The 20,351-nt window shown below is 36.1% G+C and overlaps 1 protein-coding gene across 2 annotated transcripts in view; it reads left to right on the forward strand.

Annotated features, from left to right (window-relative positions):
• MCU (mitochondrial calcium uniporter) overlaps window positions 1-20,351 on the forward strand; it is a 157,290-nt gene that overhangs the window by 31,058 nt on the left and 105,881 nt on the right. Inside the window, exon 2 of one of the 2 annotated variants that reach the window (XM_065359097.1) lies at window positions 11,370-13,379. In XM_065359097.1, the coding sequence (XP_065215169.1) occupies window positions 11,441-13,162 (1,722 nt within the window). In that variant the 5' untranslated portion in view covers window positions 11,370-11,440 and the 3' untranslated portion in view covers window positions 13,163-13,379. Of the gene's footprint in view, window positions 1-11,369; window positions 13,380-14,312; window positions 14,419-20,351 lie in introns of those variants that run through there. The other variant, XM_065359098.1, reaches the window with a different exon arrangement.

The raw sequence follows: 20,351 nt of genomic DNA on the forward strand, positions 1-20,351 counted from the left end.
ATGAAGCATCGACTATCATCACGAGTGATGTCTTAATTTTCAATTTGTTGACGTATTCGTGAGTTCTCAAGTCCATAAATCGTGTCAATTTGGCATTTTTTTATCAATAACATACATATTATAAAATGAACCAAGTATTGAATCGATATCTCGACCATTCACCTGTAATTTTCGAGCATTCACTCGCTGGTGATCTCGGAGAACGTTGTATATTTTTCATAGCGTTACTTGTAACGTTTCAGTTCACCAAAACTTGATCGAATACTCATAAAAATTCATCCAAGCACCTTGTTTTTCCGAGTAAGCTATTTTCCTTGTATAATGTGTGAAAATGAAAAAACGTTTTCGAAGATGAAAATTTATCGTATCATTTGTTGGAAAAGAACGAAAAAAGTCGATATACCTTTGCGGCAGAACTACGAAACGTCTCGCTTTATTTAACTACGCTCTGTATCTTCGTACATGGAGGTAATACATACATCAATCTTATAAAATGAAATCGACTGCACGTCTGAAAAAGTTACGCGAGAAAGATGGTTGCGACGAATTTCCAAAGCAGAGCCGAATTTTCTTTTCTTTTTCAGGTTTTCGAGTTGTGTCTTGAGTTTGGGTTGCTCTTAATGGGATTTAAACTCGAATTCATCGGTAAAAAATCGATTTTTTTTCAACATCGAGGGGGGAGGGGGCTTTGTATGCACAAGGGTCCCCTGCAGAGATAGGAAATATTGGATTTTTAGCGCATACGATCATATTACTCGTGTTTGGGTGGGGGGAGGGGTCGACTCAGACATTTTTTGAGGTGATTTTATATCAAAACTAACCTTTTGGGCGAGTTTTGCCAAATTTGGAGGAAGTGTGGATTTTCCCAACTTATTCTTGAATGCTCGATTAAATTTATTTCTCTTTTTTGTGGAATTTTGAAAAAATGCTGTTTTCCCGCCGACGACTGATGGAAAATTTCTTATGCAGAATAGTCTTTAGCAGGTGGAAAAATACAATAATTTTTGGAAAATTTTCCGCCCTCGATTGGCTGGGGCTGAAACGCATTTCTTTATTTTATTTTATTTTTTGAGAAAATGTATAGAAAGTGTGATAGAAACGCGTCTTTTGTCATTCTGAAGCTAAACTGAAAAATTTTCAAAAATGTTATGCCTCGCTTCGCTTTTTAAAGCCAAACTTTCAATGAATCAATTTGCTTTTTTTTTGGAAGGCTCCAGAACGGTTTGAAACCATCTTTGATCAACTCAGCTCGTGAATACACCTCTTAAAATTGGAATAAATTTTAGCTTTCCAACTTAATCGAAACTTGATCGAGTAAAATTTTGTGAACATTTCTTTTTGAAAAATCTGTTGGAGGCGCCAGAACTGCTCAACACAGTTCGAAACCGTTTCCAATCGATTCGACGAGGTATCAAAAATAGGGTACGCAGTACACACCAAATTTCAGATTTCTGGGTCAATTTGATAAAATTTTAATTTTTTCGTTTGTTTTGCCCAAAGATTTCAAAAATTTTAAAAAATCGAGAAATGTGCTTAAGCACTTGAAATTTTGACTGGTGATGTATTTTTGCATGCTCTTTCGATTTAGCTTCGTCCGGCTCAAAAATTGCCATCATTTCTCTCAATTCCAATAGTGCGCTTTATGCTGCTCGAGAAAATCCTTTCAAAAAGCTCCCTCGCTATTGGCAACATTTACACAAGGTAGACGGTCGTCGTCGTCAAAACCGTGTATATTGATTCAGTTCGTTAAAATAACGCTGAGCGCAAATAAATTCTCATTTAGTCGAATGAAAAATATAATAAAAAAAAAAAACGCACCATCTTTTGAGCGTATTTCCACCGAGAACCGTCAATCACGATTAATTTTACCGGATAGCAAATATGATGCGAGGGGATTACTCGAGGCGAACTCGATACAAACGAGCGTTTGTTTTTCTGCCATTTTCAATTCAAAATGAAACTTTCCAGTTGTATTATTCATACGCCAGACAGTGCAAAAAACAACGTGTAGCGTTTAACGTGAAATGAAGGAAAAATATACAACTTCCTCCTTCCTCCTTCCTCTTGTCTTCCACGTCTAAGTCCTGAGTAGGAATCGCGGAGTCGTCTTATACAAACGGATGCGATATACACAAAAAGTCGACTACGTGGACTAACCGTAGCCGTAGTACTGAAAACGGGGGAAAATTTTACCGAATCCTTGTACCCCTTTGGTACCTCGCTACCTACCGTGTAGCAAAGACACACAAAATTACGTTTAAAACCAGCTTTTCTTTTGACCTACTTAAAAACTTTACACAATGCAGTAGGTTCCGGCGAGATGAGCATTTTTTAATATGTTTTTACAATGTTGTTTCGAAGTTACCGTCCGCGCGAATAGAAGGGTGGTTTTTTTCCAGCAGCTTTTTTGTACTTTTTAATGATCCGCAGTATAAGGAAAAACGCGTCTTAGAACAAGCGCCGTAGAATACCGATGTGAATTATTATTAACGAATAATGAAAGCTAAATTGGTGTAATGACGAGGTGTTGCTGAAGGGTTCGTGATTTCTGATTTTTTTATTCGGTTTAATGATGGGTGGGGGGAGAGGGGAATGAATTTATTAAAATCGTGTTGAAAAATCATTCATTATGGATATGGATGTTGAAAATCAAGGTAGAAATACTTCATCAGGTTGCGAGTTATTTTTTCCAAAAGGTATGAAAGTCGGTAAAATGATGAATTCAAGTTTGAAAATTTTCAAAAATATGTTTCATTTTCATCTATCGCAAAAATATTAAATAGCCCTCTTTTTTTTCAATTGAAACTTTGAATTTTCCAAATCACGCCCTCGACTTGTATTTTGCGAAATTTTCAAATTGTCTACTTGCAACTCTAAATTTAAAAGAGCTTTTCAGGATAAGATGGTAAAATTTGCACTTTCTCGAATTTTTACGGAATTCACTCAACATGTTAGTTTTAATAAACTATCCAAAAAAAATTGTTGAGTCGACCCTCCCCCCACTCTAACCCGTAAAGTGTGCTCATACGTGCTCAAAATTGAAAAATTTTGCTCTCCGGAGGGGGTGGTCCAAAAATTTTGAAACCATCATGGAAATTAGTCACTAGGTAGGTGCGTATATGGATTTTTTTTCATATTTAGAGGGGTTTTTAAAGGGTTGAAAATTTCAAAAATTCGTTGAAAAAAACGAGGGGTCCCTCTGCGAAATTTTTTCAGAAATTTATTTAGACCCTAAGGTGTAACATATATTTTTTGTGGAGCTCTGAAATCGGTGCCACATGCTCAAAAAATTCAAACTCTTGCAAAAAAGAGCTTTTTCGTCATTTTTGCCATATTTGGACTTTCAAGATGAAAATTTTTGGAAGAAATAAAATTTTAAGCAAAGTACGAAAAAAAAACGCGAAAATAACAATTTTTTATTTTTGAGCCTCAAACGTAGGTAAAAACAAAATACTCCAGTAGCAAACAAGCACGAAATTTTGTTTGATGCTCAAGGACCGAAAAACAAAATTTTATAAGCAGCGGAAGACCGTCGCTAAACCCCATAGGAAGAGTCTGCTGATGGTGGGGGTCAAAAGAAGTCGAGCCCCATAAAATTTTGTTTTCTGGTCGTTTTTGACATCATTTTCATATAATTCAACCCCACTGAATTCATGAATTCAAAGAATCATTACTTTCAAGATCCGAGGCGGAGGAGTGTCTCAAATTTGAAATTTTCCAATTGAGGACTTTTACTTTTTTCTCAAAAATACCCCAAAAATACAGTTTTTTTTTCAAAAATTTTGACCTCGAAAGTCCAAATACGGTAAAAAATGACGAAAAAGCTATTTTTTGCAAGATTTTGATTTTTTTGAGCATGTTGCACTGATTTTTGAGCTCCACAAAAAATATATGTTATTCCATAGGGTGTGAATAAATTTCTGAAAAAAATTCGCAGTGTGCTCCCTCCCCTTTTTTGAATAAGGTGCACCGGGGGAAGTCAGAACGTTTTTTCACAATTTCAACTTTGATCAGCTGTTACTCTCGTACTAATGAACCAATATGGCTGAAATTTGGTATGTAGGTTCCCATAAGGGTTCTTAACCTATGGTAAAAATTTCAGCGCGATTGTCGCAGTAGCTTTCGCACAATCGAATAAAATGTAACTTGTTCTGACTTACCCCACTTGGGGTAAGTCAGAAAATCTACAAAATTAATTGGTATTATTAGGATTCGACCCTGATCGATGCGCAATATGTCGAATAACATGTTTTCGAGGTCGTAGAATCCAAATCTGGAGTTATTTTTTTTGTAGGAGTGGGGGGTGAGGCGTGGGGAGGGGGCAATTCCAAATTTTTCGTACATTATTGTGTAATATGTCGATTGATATGTTTTCAAGGTCGTAGAATCCGAATCTGCAGTTATTTTGTTTGTAGGAGTAGGGAGTGAGGCGTGGGGAGAGGGAAAATTTCGAATTTTTCCTACATTATTGCGTAATATGTCGAATAATATGTTTTCGAAATCGTAGAATTCGAATGTGGAGTAATTTTTTTTGTAGGAGTGGGGGGTGAGGCGTGGGGAAAGGGAAAATTTCAAATTTCTCCTACATTATCGTGTTATATGTCGAATAATATATTTTCTAGGTCGTAGAATTCGAATCTGGAGATATTTTTTTGTAGGGGTGGGAGGTGAGTCAAGGGGAGAGAGAGTAAATTACAAATTTTGCCTATATTAATGTGTAATATGTCGATTGATATGTTTTTGAGGTCGTATAATTCGAATCTGGGGTTATTTTTTCGCAGGGGTATGAGGCGAGGCAAGAGGAGAGGAGAAATTTCAAATTTTGCCTATAATATTGTGTAACATGTTGGTTGATATGTGTTCAAGGTCGCAGAATTCGAATCTTGAGCTAGTTTTTAGCGTCGAGTGCTATTCAAGTATCGCCGTTTGGGGAGAGGGCCCCACCCATGCGAACCTACGACTCACCTTCCACCTTCACCATAAAAAATGACTCCGGATTCGAATTCTACGACCTCGAAAATATATTATTCGACATTTTGACATTTTCCCTTTCCCCACGCCTCACCCTTCACTCCTACAAAAAAAATTACTCCAAATTCGGATTCTACGATTTCGAAAACATATTATTCGACATATTACACAATAATGTACGAAAAATTCGAAATTTTTCCTCTCCCCACGCCTCACCCCCCACTCCTACAAAAAAATAACTCCAGATTTGGATTCTACGACCTCGAAAACATATTATTCTACGTATTACACATCGATGAAGTCGAATCCTAATTATCAATGTTCACTTTTCTGACTTACCTCATAGCACTAATTTAGGGGGTAAGTCAGAAAAAGCGATATAAATAATGAATAATTGAAAATTAACCAAAATTGAATACTTGGGGTTTTACATTATTGTTTTAGGAATACTTTCACTTATAATATCACTTTTACTGATCATTTCTTCTGAGGTAAAAAGCAGTTTGAAAAACACTGATTACAATTTGAAATCAAATTCAAAACAGCAACTAAAAATGAACCAATGAAAAGCCTGTAAAATGAAACTGGGTCGCGAAATTTTTTATGCTGTGATGAAGTAGGGGTAGTACCCTCAAGTTACCCCTGGGTAGCGCTTCGGCAGATATAAGCCTCTAAGAGCTAGAGCAGTTTTTCTGACTTACCCCGAATTCGGACTTCCCCCGGTGCACCTTTTACAAATTTTTGAAATTTTCGATCCCTCAAAAACCCTCCTAAACATAAAATGTTTTTTTTTTTTTGAAAAAAATCCACATTCGCACCTACCTATTAACTATTTTCTATGAAAGTTTCAAAATTTTTGGACCCCCCCCCCCGGATAGCGAAAATTTTGAATTTTTAACAGGTATGGGCACATTTCTCAGATTGGGGTGGAAGGGGGGATCGACTCAAAAAAAATTTGGGATGGTTTTACATCAAAACTAACATTTTTAAAAATCAAGGAAAATTTAAAATTTTACCAGAGTAACTTGAAAATGGAAATTTGGTGTTGCACTCCATTTTCAAGCGCCCCTCTCTTCATCGAGTAGAGATGAGTTTGATCAGTTTTGAGTAGTTCTGAAGCCGATAGCTTTTATGATACCTACTCTCTGGAAGTCATTGCAATTTCCAAAATATGGCTGGAGGTCAGAATGGCTTGAAACCATTTCCAATCGTCCCAACATGTAAAAATTAGGGATTGGACAATTTTTTTGGAAATTTAAACTTTCAGAAATCTGCTGAAGACTGCGGAACTGCCCAAAAACCGATCGAACCCGTTTTCTAATCGATTCCGGAGGAGGGGGGAATGTTGCTTTCTAAGATAATTTGGTCAAATTTTTTTTATTTTTCTCCTCATTTTTGGCTTGAATTTGATTTTTTCAAATTCGTTCACCAAAAATCGAGAAAATAGTGAATTTTAGCTCGGACTGAAATTTTGGCTGGAGGTGTACTTCTTTGCACAAAAGCTAGAGTTCGGGTGTTTGAGGCACCTCGACACCCCCATGAACTTTTAAATTTGAAATAACAGCGTTAAAAAATTCTAAAAAAATTACAAATTGCTCCACATTTCTGTTCAGAACTAAATTCTAACCAAGTCTAGTCTTGTTTAACGAGAATAACGACTCAACCTTGGTTGAATTTCTTCACGTATGCAATGCATGTGTATGTATTTCATCGCCTTTCCGTGGCAAAGTGGCAACCGCAAAATTTAAAATGTCGTCTAGTGATAATTGAGTCGACAAACTTTGTGGTTAACATTTTCTTCGCACAAGTCTGCTGAAAACTTGTACTTTTATGTTTTCCACTAATTTTAAAATTTACACTATTTCGAGGTGGTCTTCGCGCGAAATGAAAAAATTACAAAGAAAATTACCTTTCATATTCTATGTATGGTACTTGTAATGGAGTGAACTTGAAATTAAAAATATGCGCCGTTGTGTGTGGTGGCAGCAACAGCGGCGTTTGTCGGTGAAAATAATTGAAGTGTTGGAAATATGACGTAATTTCTAAATTTTGTGCGATGCTGTGCACAGATTTGTTAAGTGGGGGGTAAAAAATGTATTCGCTTGAAGATGTTAACCTTGTCATCATCTCCTGTATACCATTATTGCATCTTTGTTTATCTATATAGTTATCTCGTAAAATGAAATCGAACTCGTATTCGTATACGTTTTAGCTATGATACGAGTATGTATGCCTAAATCTCTACCTTTACCAAATCAAATCAGTTGATTTGATTAGGCAAATTAAAAATATATACGAAAATGGTTTACTTAGCTGATTTGATTATATTATTTAATAATACTTATCGAAGTATGATTAATTTGGCGTTAATTCCACGAAAAATTACATTTTTTCACATTTAACGAAGACGTGCTTGTAATTTATGTATGTATTATTAGGTATCTCTACTATGTACACAACGCACATTTGTTTACGACTCGATCATCTGGAAGTTGCTCTGTTTGCTTTTGCTGGTATTTGTACACGTTTTAATTAGTCTGGGTGCGAAGCTCGACGATGCTATGTGCCAAGTTTTGTCTACGTACAAACCGTACTTGTTAAAGCACCGACTATATAGTACTTGTACTTACTCTATATACACAGTGTTGAATTGTTTGTAATGAGCGAATACCCTATTCACAGCGAGTAATCCATTCGAGTGTACTTATAGTTCAAGAGGTATTACCCTCCCCCCTCCTCCGTCCTTCCCTTAAACTTCGTACCTATAGATACTTTTCTCGTCTATGCAGCATCTTCGAGTTTTCCCAACTCGGGTGCTTAAATTTTTATCGTGTTGGATTAAGCGAGATAAAAAGGTGTTTAAGAAGATCGCTCTGAGTAAATGTTGCTGTAAAATTGTATGCTGGTGTAGTTACGAGTACTTTGTACGAGAGACCATTTATTGTAGACTTCAAACTTCAAGAGAGTTGTACATGAATAGCGTAGTATGTATTTAGTGGATGATGAGACACCAGGTTTTGAACGTGTCGTAATATTTTTTTGTGTAATTGTTTCGACAATTGTCTGGTAAAAGTGGCTTTTGATTTACAGTTCAAGTGGTTGAATTGGATGAAGAAAACTATTACTGTGGAATAATTTATAAGATGAACTTTTACACTCGAACATAGAAAGCTTTTTTCCTCCCTTTCGTTGTGAAGAATTTATTTGATGAAAATGGTTCGAAAACGTTTAATTGTATTTGAGTATATTTTGCTTGAAGGGGATGAGGGGTCAAATTATGGACATTTTTGGGATTTTGTGAGTGGCCAAACTCTGGGTACCCCTAAAAAAACAGGGTGTTCAATAGGAAGGAGTGAAAAAAAACATCATGGATTTTGACGAAAATTGGCGAGGAAATTTATTTTGTGCGGAAGATTCTCCAGAAAAATTTTAATCTCTCCAGCCTCGCGAGAGTTGAGTCAGAGGTTCTTGAAGAAGAGTCATTTAAAAAAAAAACATGTGCTTTTTTGCAATTTTTGGGTATTGTGACCGAATTTTAGGAGTGTGAGTTCAAAAGTGAATTTTTGATCAATTTTAAATTCAAAGAGAATTGAAACACAAATCAAATTCTCAAAAAAAGTACCTTGGTACAGATCGATTTGAAATTTCTGTAGATGATTATATTGCTGGAGGCTCTAAACTGACCCAAAACTACTACCTAGTTATTGATGTTTGGGAATTGAATTGAAGGAATTATTCCCATTGGCTCACTTTGCTCAAAAAAATATTTCATAAAAAAGTTGAAAAATCACCCTCAAAACATCGTTTTTGATTTTTTAAAATTTTCAAAAATTCACCCAAAATCGAAAATTGAACTTTGGCTTCTGAAATTTTGGTTACGACGGTTTTAGGACACGCTCTTTCAATCTTGCTTGGTTTCGTTCAAATCGAAGAATACCAGTTGGAAATGTTCCCTTCTATAAAAAATTTAAGTTTTCGACGTTTCGGAAAATCATTACCCAAATTTTCGTAAAAAATGATGGCTATTGCAGTAGGCGCGACAGCCATAAGTTTCAGTCCAACAATTCATGACTTGGAACCTGTTCTAATTGATCAAATAAAGTCAAAGTTGGGGAATAGAATTTTCTCGAAAATCATAAATTTGTCTCCTAGAGTGAGGAGGATCAAAGTTAAAAATTACAGAAAGGTCATTTTTTTAGAGGAGCATATTTTGGCTACCAATGGATTAAAAAGGTCCAAAATCATGCCATTGATCACTACTGACCTTGCGATCAACATATCCAAATTTCAGCTTCCTAGGTTATCCCAACTTTATTTGAGGTGAAATTAAGGTGGAAAAAATCTTATTGTACCCCTATTATTGATGCCACAACCACAACCCCTTAAATTGAGCTAGGGATCCCAAACTTTCATTGTACAATAGGGGAGTGCCACTTGAGTGCCTTTTGCAGGTTTACATCTTCCAATCTCATTTGAACCCCTTCCCAGGATCAAAAAAAGTGGATTTTTGGGCTATTTCACGTGTTTTTCGACGTTTAGGAAAGCCTGCAGACCTTCCAAATTGACCTAGAGGGTCCAAATTTTTACAGTACAATGAGAAAATGTGCCTGAAGTGCTTTTTGCAAGTTTACACCTTCCAACCTCATTTGAACCCCTTCCTATAGGACCAAAAAAGTGAATTTTTGGACTATTTTACGTGTTTTTCGACGTTTAGGAAAGCCTGCAGCCCCTCCAAATTGACCTAGAGGTCTAAATTTTCTACAGTACAATAAGAAGATGTGCCTGAACTGCCTTTTGCAGATTTCAACTGTCCACCCCTCTCCAAGGTCAAAAAAGTGCATTTTCAAGCTATTTTACCAATTTTATGTGTTACATGACCTTTAGGACAGCCTGTAGCTTCTCCAAAGTGACCTGAGCCGTCCAAGTTTTCACAGTACAATGGGAGGGTGTTGCTGAAATGCTTTTTGCAGGTTTCAACCTTCCTAATATAATTTTAACTTTTCAATTAATAAACACCGTCATCGCGTTTAAAATGCCCACAAAGTTTTCTGTATAAAAATTTGGCTCTTATTTGAAAACTAATGAGTAATGAACAGGGCTCGGATATTCTTTCCCTAAAAAAACCCAAAATATCCGCTTAAATATTCCCTAAAAAATGCCAAAAATGCTCTAAAAAGTAAAAATATTCCCTAACGATATGGGTATTGTTTTGCAGGGAAAATCAATTCTTATACGACTTCACTAATATTGTTGTGTAATACCAAGGATTCATGAACAAAATGCAAAATAGAGCGTTTTAAAATTACGAATTATTAAAGGAATGAAAAACAACTAAAATAAACAAAAAAAATTAAGTTGGTACGAGCGAGCTATTGCCAGTTTTACAAATTTTGTGGGAAAAAAATGAAAAATAGCCAAATACTAATATGATGCAAAAATTTGAAATTGAGCAAAATATTCCCTAAAAACCATCAAAAACGTAAAATATTCCCTAAAAAATGCCGAAATATGCTTTTTTATGCTTTTATGGTGAAGTATGCCAAAATATGCTCTAACGAATTAGGCTCATTTTATTTGAAATTTCATGAATCGTGGAGATAATTGAAAAATTCCCTATCTTCTATGCATACAAAAAATATGCTCCAGCATAAAAATCCGAGCCCTGGTAATGAACAATAATTGAAAGTTTCGTTTTTTTATTTTTTAAAAGGAGTGTTCTTGAGTGCTCGGAGTTTGTCCGCCTCCCATTTTTGGCTACCTAAACAATTAGAATCTGCGTTAGAGACGCTTCTAATACATACTTCCAGCGAATTGTATTTCTCTCCAGAAGTTCCTTTTAGTTTATTTCCCCCTCCTTTCCGAGTCGAAATTTTGAAAAATTATTTTTTGACTTATAAAACTACGATCTTTGGAAGTTCCCTCCTCCCTCTTTTTCATTCCCTCCGTTTCCGTTTCGACGAATGTTCCAAGTCTACGTAAAATTTGGATAATGATTCTGTGACTTTTAAAACTACGAATTCTTGATCAATTTCCTCTCTTTTGCACTTCAAGATCCAAAAAACTGAACATTTTGTTGGTTTGTACTCAGAAATTTTACCCGATATTATTCTAACTTCTGATGATTAGAGGAGTGAGGATTAGCCCTGGGAAATTTTGAGTTTCATGCTCTTGAGATTCATTTTAGAATTTAGTCCTTCCATCAAGAGAAGTTTTTTCAGGGCATGTATTTTCGAAGAATCACTACTTCATATGGGAGTTAGTGGTGATGGAGTATAATCTGCATTTTTTTTGCATGTGCATGTGACGATTCTGCATGAAAATTCGCATAAAATTGAGAAATGATACATACGATTTATCCTTATATTAATATCGATTTTAATTTAATGGTGGTTTTATAGATTGATAATTAATCGCATCTGATCTGGAACCACCGAACCAGAATACGTAATCGACGACAGCTGCAGTTAAAATGAGTAATCCCGAGAGTGCAGCAACAATGGAACCAGAATGTTTCCTCGTATCACCTTTTCCATTAAAAAGATTAGCTTCTCAAGAGATGTCGTTGGTGCTTTGGCGACACGTCGTTGATAGACATCGCGATGATGACAACTTACGTCTAGATGCTGCTTGGTTCGTTCTAAAAACGTTCGAATCCGGAACCGTTATCGAAATACCATCAATTTTATCAGAAATGATCGACGATTGTATGTGGGACCCAACAGCTGCATCGATTTCGGATTGGTGTCAGTATCACGATGATCATATTTTCTTCGATTCTAGTCTGCAATCTGGCATTTTGAATTGTATCGATGAATTCGTATTGAAACCCGATGGTACTATTAATTACCTCCTTACTGCTAAAAATATCATCAAAAATGGCAAATTGAACGCGGTGGAAAAGTACCGATTCGCTTGTGCCAATTGCCTCGTAGACGATGTCAAAAGCTTATGGCCTCTGGTACGTGATGATCCTCGAGTAATGGAATATGACTCGCGTGAAACCATTTTGATTCGTTATTGGACATGCGTGATGGAAGGCGGATCTCCACCGTTGCCTGGTCATAATCCTAAATCATTCGAAGGTTTCGTGGTTGATTTGCAGAATATGGAATGGGCAGCAGTCGAGTATTTTTGGGAAACGTTTACCGAAGACGAACAAATCGCTGTTGCCAAAAAACTACTGGAAGTTCGCAGACGAAACGAAACAGCAATCTTGTATACGTTTTTGTTCAAGTTGAATAAAATACAGATACGAAAATTACTGGAAAAAGTTCACGTCGGTGAAGTGATATTCGAGACGGTTTTATACACACCTTGGAGAGTCGACGAAATGTACAAAATTTGGAAGTACATGAAATGGTTCATCTCTCCGAGCAATTTTCGAGGTATTCTGAACGTATTAGTGAAGGACGGTTTCATCAGCAAGAACAAACGCGAAATCGCTCCGCTTCTTTTCAGTATTTGGTTTACTGCATCGGGTGAGTTAAGGAAGTCTATTGTAAACGATATGGAAGCAGTGGAAGAAATTTTTCGAAATTTACATCAGAAGAGTTACGAGAGTGGGAAACTTGAGGATTACGATCTCTTCATGGGGTTTTTTGAAGCCGTACTGTGGGGATTGGATTTTCAATCGAGGAATTCGCTGTGGCTGAAATTTTGGCCGAATATCATCGTCGGCACTCCGATTAGTAGTTTGGATTTCATGATGAAAATATGTTTCGACAACGATGGCGAAATAACCGAGTTCAAGCAGATTCGTATGATGAATTTTGATGAAATGCACGATTTTTGCTATCTTCTGATCAAAAACGGTCATTTTTCAAAACTAAACGAATATTTAGAGTTTTGTTCGTCCAACATTCACTACGTTTCAACACTGAAGCGACAAATTATCGCGGCGCCTCTAACTTTGGATGCTTTTTTCTGGCAAAGCTCCGTTGAATTTAATAATTTCTGGAGAACGCACTTAGATGATGGTTTATCACCTCGAATGCGGTCGATGCTCCTTGAACGTGAACAGCGAACCGCAATTGGTGAAAAATTCGTTAATTTCGATAAATTCGTCGATAGTGCCTTTTTTGACGAAGGTGATGCGAGAAATTTCAAAAAAAAATTACTCATGTCTTCTGTGGCGTTACAAGGAGTCTACGCGGAGTCCGATAAGACCCTGTTGGGTATAAGCTGGGAATAATCATTCGTCACATTCGGATCTCTTTAGGACTTGGGATGATAGAAAATTGAAATCGCATTTTCTGTATACGTGATTTTTTTTTCATTTTTTGCTCTATTTTTTACATGGCAATTTTTATCATTATTTTTGTAATTTTTCTGTCCATATCTTGTTAAATTATTTGTGCCATTATTGTTTAGATTGAATTTTTATTTTCATTATTTTTTATTGAAACTTTTTCGTTTTGTATGATTATTTATGTAGTATCTATTTGAAGGGTGTACGGAGATAACCGGTTGAATCCATTTTCTCAAGTTTGAAGGGGGAAGGGAGGGAGTGGTCATGTGCAGAAATGCAGCACAAATTAGCTTTTTTTTCAAATATTCCCTCCCATTCATCAAATGTTGAAAGATGGGAAACTTTTGAACCAGATTCAAAAATATATTTTTGTGAAGGCCTTATTTTCCGGTAGAATTTTCACAAAAGAAATGAACGAATAAATAAATAAATAAACCTTCATAATTATGAAGCTGCAGTGATTTTCTCATATCGTATATCGTCAGAATACAAAAATTGAATCACAATTTACTTGAATTCCAACGACAGTAAATAGAGTGTAGAGATTCAGAAAAAGGTGGTCTATGGGAAAAAAGAAAACAACAGAAAGGATACTATAAAGGGACACCGAGATCTCGATTCATTAATCATCGTGTAATAAGTCGTATACGACGCGGATGTTCATTCACGTACACTTAGCCACCGAAATGGTCGACTGCTACTTGGGTATAAAGTTGAAAAAGGTGCTCGAAGTATACGATATTATTTCGTAATGACTTTTTCATAATGTAATGATAGAGTTAACCGTGGTTTTTGCTGGCACTCGACCCAGACGCGTCATTTTTTTCCCACTTTACCCAAGTTTTGGCGCCGCAGTATACACGTTTAATTTTCGCGATGATCAATAAAAAGTTGACATTTTTGTCTTTTGACGGTTGCACGGAAATGTAGATAGAATTGTTAGTTTAGCGCGTGTGTACTTGACGAGCGCAGATTGGCGCCTTTACGGTGACCTCGGTCAGGTCTCCGGTATACATAGTTGTAAAGATGTGCTTACGCTGTTGTTGTTGTACCTACTAATTCCAGATTTTTTTTTCAATTTTTCTGTTTACAGGTGAAAAAGCTGCATTGTTGCCGATCACGAAACCATTGGAGGTGTTTCAGTGATGATCGTAGTCGAATTTTATCATCGTTTGTGCCTAGAAGACATCTGACTCAAGGTATGGTTCGTGTTTTTCGCAAAAGTTAGTTGCAAAGGTCGTCTGTGTCAATAGAGTAGGTCATGATGACCATGATCACAACCGATGTTATACAATATTAAAAGTGTCGAATGGTACGAAACGTATAATTTATTCATATTTTCTAACGATTATACGTGCTCAGTGGTTTTCTCCATCGACCGAAAACGGTCAGTCAATGAAAGTTTTAATCTGGATTGAAACCTTGGACATTTCGAAGTTGTTTAGAAAGAAGCGACATTTGCGGTATTTGTAGGAGTTGTCAATTAGTTGGTATTTATTTAAAAATTCATGACTACTGAATTTTTGGATTAAAAATTGTCTATTGCAGAAAACAAAAATGGTTGATATGTTTTGTAGAAACTTATTCGAATGTTTAAAAGTGTAATTTCTTTAATTATTCATTTCCTACCATGAGGCTACACGACAACATGCTACCGGCATGCAATTAAAGTTGCATATCCCAGTATTAAGGAGCATATTGAATGCAAATTCACGCACTTGGTCTACTTGAATGATGAATTAATATTTTATACTTGAAAATGCATTAAATGTAGCCTGTAGGTAAAGGATTTTTAGACTTGTCTGAGATTGGACTTTAAAAAATTGAAAATGATTTTTGAGAAAGTCAACATGTCGAAGAATTGTGATGATTACATCTCACAAGGGAAGCCCCCCACATGATAATCTCCGATTTGAATGAAACTTGGACTGTTGGAAAGAGGACCTCAAAAAACACCCATCCTCTAATTTTGAGCTGCTCAAGTTGATTTTTCGAGTTTTGTGTACACAGGTACAGCTGTTCAACCTTAGAAAATGGGAAAAACTACAAATATCCATCTCTCCCGCGTATCAACTTCCGGAGCTCAAATTTGGGCCAAAGGTAGTCTTCTAGATACCTGATCGACTCATAATACCATCATTGGCCGGATCCGGCCTTCCGGTCAGAAAATAGGATTTTTTACTGTTATTTCTCTTATTTTCGGTAAATTTGAAAAATGGCCGTTTATCCCCACCGCATGAACTTGAGGAGCTGAAATTTTGGCTGAACGGTCTATGCTCGATACCTAATCGATTAATACTACCGTCGGCCGAATCTGGAATTATCAACAGAAATCATATTTATTGCCCATCTGGTTCTTTATGCATGTCATTGAAAAAATTGTAAATCCTGTTAAACCAGCTCATCTAATGCACTTCCAGTGTTCAAATTTTGGTCAAACAGTCTATGCTAGATACCAAACCGACCCATGCCACCATTGGCCGGATCCGACCTTCTGGTCAGAATTTTTTACTTTTTTTCTCATATTTTCGGCGAATTTGAAAAATGGCCGTTTCTCCCAACCACATGAATGAGCAGCTGAAACTTTGACTGAAGGGTCTATGCTTGATACCTAATCGATTAATACTACCGTCGGCCGGATTTGGAATTATCATCAGAAATCAAATTTTTTCAAATAGGGTGTAACATAAGAAAAAAGCAATAAAAAATTCTGTTTTCTGAATGGGGGGGGGGGCAGATATCTGGCCAATGATGGTATAAGTCCGTTTGGTATCTAGCACGGACTTTTTAACCAAAATTTGAGCTTCTGAAGTTCATTACAAGAGCAGATTTTACTGATTTATTTTCCAAGTTGAACAGCTTTACCTGTGTACACAAAACTTCAAAAGCTCGCCAAGAATCGAAAAATCAACTCGAGCAGCTGAAAACTGGAGGATGGATGGTTTTTGAGGTCCTCTTTCCAACAATTCAAATTTCATTAAAATCGGAGATTATCATGTGGGGGGCTTCCCTTGTCAGAAAAACAAAAATGAAGAATTCAATTTCTTGAGATCGAAAAAATATAAACTAAAAAATGTTTCGTAAATTTGATTTGTTTTGAATTCTGAATGAAAATCAAAAATTCGTTCTTTAAATTAAAAAAGTGAATTATGTATTCGATTTAATTAAAGTCGACAGAAAGGGCGAATTCGCCTCAAGACCAAATTGCAAGATTCTCATGTGCTTTCATTATTTTCTGATTAACGGGGAAATTAATGTGAGGAGTTCATTAAATGCTTTTGACGTGGATATGTTTTCGGCCATGCGAGTCTGTCCAAGATTTTTTAGACGCTGATCCGCGTCTCGCTGAATTTTAAGACGCTGACATTATTTTTGACAACTACAAAAACGAGACGATAACCCACGTCAGTTGATCCGAGAAACATTGACTAACATTCGAAAACGTAAAAAATTCTACTGAGTTCCTGACATTATGTCAGACATTAAAAAAAATTACCACTTGAAAAAGTTATGTATGTAGATCTGATTTTTAAAACTAGGTATGTCAGGATTTTAAATACTGAAAAAATGACCAATTTTTGACATTTTTATGATTTGTTCAACTTTTACTTGAACTTAAAAGAATTCCAATTAATTATTGACATTGTGTCTGACTTGAAAACTTTGAAAAATGTTGATTGATTTTCAATATTTAGAGCATATCGAATCTAAATTTTAAGAATTAGGAAAAAATCATCAATTTCTGACACTTTGAAATTATGCTATATTTTCTGACATTTCAATCAGACTTTTATAAGCATTGAAAAAAAAATTTCTAAATTGGATTACAATTTTCAGAGCATTTATGTATCTGATTTTACTATATTTGATCGAACTTTTATGAACTTGGAAAAAAATTGCATTCAATTCCAGACATTATGCTAAACTGTCTGAAAAATTGAAGTACATACGTACATAAATAAATTATACGTATCTTTGAAATTTTTACTTGTGTTAAAGTAAACTTATAAATACCAATAAATCAGACTTATAAAAACTTGGCACAAAATTACTAAATTATTGAAAGGCTGAACTAGCCACAAGGAGACGGACGACCTTGAGAGGCCAGACAGATGGGTCAGTGACCTTGAAAGGCAGGCGGCTTTAGAAAGCCATATTTACGGGTCAGTGACCTTGAGAGGGCAGCCAGACAACCGTGTGAAGCCAGACTGGCAGATCAATGACCTTTAAAGGTCAGGCAGGTGGGTCAATGACCTTTAAAGGTCAGACATGTGGGTAAATGACATTTAAAGGTCAGACATGTGGGTAAATGACATTTAAAGGTCAGTCATGTGGGTCAATGACCTTTAAAGGTCAGACAGGTAGACCGATGACCTTTAAAGGTTGGACAAGTGGGTCAATGGCCTTAAGAGACTAGACTGGCAGACAGAATACCTTGTGAAGCCAAGCAAGACAGGCAAACTTACGACCATGAGAGGCTTGATAGGCAGGTACTTGACCTGTAGAGACCCAACAGCCCGGTCAATGACCTTTAGAGCCAGGTTGGTGGGCAGATAGGTAGACCAAGACGACCTTGAAAAACCAGACAGACGGATCAGTGACCTTGAGAGATTTTTTTTAGCTCAGGCTTGGTCCGAATCAGACTGAAAACCTGGTCCGGATGATCATGTTTGTTAATTCGAGCATTAAATCAACTTGACCCAAAGAACATGAATTATCCATGATTTAAAAGTTTTTTTGGAGAAGAGACTTGACACACACTTTTATACAAACTGTTTTGAAAATATGGTGTAAAATTGATGAAAATATGCCAATTTGGGCAATTTCGACCTTCTGAGGAAAGATAACGAATTTTCTGGTATAGTCTTTGGAATTTTTAAAATCGAAATAAACACGGAAAAACGTCGCCCCAATTTGTTGATGTTTATTAGCACATAAAGTCGTAATCGTACTTGGGGTAATTTTTTCAGAATTTTTAAAATGTCCCAATGTCCCAAAAGTTCAAAATCGTAACCCTCACCCCCGCTATCTTGCTCCAAAAAAAATTGAAGCCGTTCAAAGTTAACGACCAAAGTTTTTTGGTGATTTTTTTTACCTGGTTACTTCTGAAAAAGCTCGAGTAATACTTCAAACGGCTCCAGCTTTTTTTAAGAACAAGACAGGAGAATGAGGTCGCGACTTTAACCTTTGGGACTTTTTTATATGGAAATCCGTCAAAAAGTTTGAAACAATATTTTTTGGTCACTAACATATCCAAACGACCTTATCCCACGACACAATAGGTGAACCGTGAAAGACCTTTAGAAAAACCTATTTTCAGTGGTCAATTTTGGACAATTTTTTTTTTACAATACTATCTAGTATGTACGTACCTGCACTTCTACTTGTACTCCATCAAATCGAATTTGGACCTAAATTGTCAATTTTTTCAATGCTTTATAATTCTATTTAGAAAATTCTCTCAATCGCATTATTTTGGGAATCTCTGGTACCCTTCGAGGTCACCCACCAGGTTAAAATTCAAGTCCGGACTAATATCAACTGGAAACACACCGTATAAATGGCTGAGATATTGAAAATTTTAGTTCTCACCTTGTCTGAGGCATCTGTGTGTCCACTGATCTTGTTCTACTATAGGTACCTATCTATTTAATTTCATAATGTAGGTACCTAACATGAAATTCAATTACGTATGTAAAATTTCTATTTAAATAATTCGAACTCCAAGTGTGTGGAGCCAGAAATAGGGCGCCATCAGTTGACATTTTCGATTTCAGTCGATTCAGGCTTGAATTTTATATTCGAAAGCTTCAGCAAGCGATTACATAGTTACCTATTGGCGCTACCTTAATTAAAACGCCGATCACGAGGATATGATTTAATACACAGACATCGCACTAATGTCAACAGTTGGACAGGTTATTAAAAGCTGTAATAGATCGGCGGTTTGATGGTAATGTGGCCCTATATACAGGTATTAGTACACCTCGTAGCAGAATAGAAAATCCTATATCACAATGGGGTTAGAAGCCCTGTCAGGGCTGTATATTCGTCGGTATAATAATACATCATCGATATAGATGGCGAAGAGTAGGTATTCTGGTATACCTAATGGAAAATCAGAAAAACTCAATTTAACATCGATACGAAACAGCTGTTAGCAAACTTAATGGACAACGTTGAACGTTGTATAAGTGGGAAAACGCCTACGCCTACCATGTTCCATCCGGAGCAACTAAACCAACTTTGATGTAATAATGAAAGTTTATATTGCCGGCTTTACTTTGGCAGTCGATTTCATTTCATTGTTAAAATGCTCGCGCGTGTCGTAAGTACTACGGTAAACATTTGCCGGAGAATTTTTGTAAATCTAATATTCCTTCGAGCCTATACGTATTCAGGCATCTTTGTATATAAAGATACTTTCTAGCATACCTAGGTACATACTATACATTCGGCGGTTTATTTACCATAGTTTTCCATCGTCATCGGTACAAAAGAGACTGATCGAATATTCCTTTCAAAATTGCTATATAGCATTATATCTAGTATATGGATTTGTTTACGTAGCGAAGACACAACGAATAATACTCGACTAAATTACATATCGCGTACGGTAAATTGTAATGTAGACTTTTTTGTTTCATTTCAAACAGACGTCTCAGGACAGTGAGTTCAAAACGATTCCAACATGGCTGACTCCCATATATGACGTCACTATCACTGTTTATGATAAGAACTTGAAAAATTTTCGCGATTCGCATTCTGAATCTGATTTCAACTTTGCTTTTTGAGAATCGAGATTCAACTTTCAAGACACATTTCCATATTCTGCACATGAATTTAATGTATTTTCACGAAGGATTTATGAAACTGTAGATACAACAGACTTCAAAGGTCTATACACTGTATACTTTTCACAGCTATCATCTCAAACTTCAAAGTAATATCCCTGTCACTTCGATTTTACCACCAACTCGAGTATCCATATTCTTCAGTACATATTTCTTTATTCATTTTTGCAGCTTTTTATCCTTTGATTGGCTTTGATTGATTAAGTATGACAGTGGGATCAAAATAGATAATCGCATCAACTAAACTTTGAACTTATGCATACAATATACATAAATAT

The sequence above is a fragment of the Planococcus citri genome, chromosome 3 (assembly GCF_950023065.1).
Source record: "Planococcus citri chromosome 3, ihPlaCitr1.1, whole genome shotgun sequence".
NCBI classification, from domain to species: domain Eukaryota; kingdom Metazoa; phylum Arthropoda; class Insecta; order Hemiptera; family Pseudococcidae; genus Planococcus; species Planococcus citri.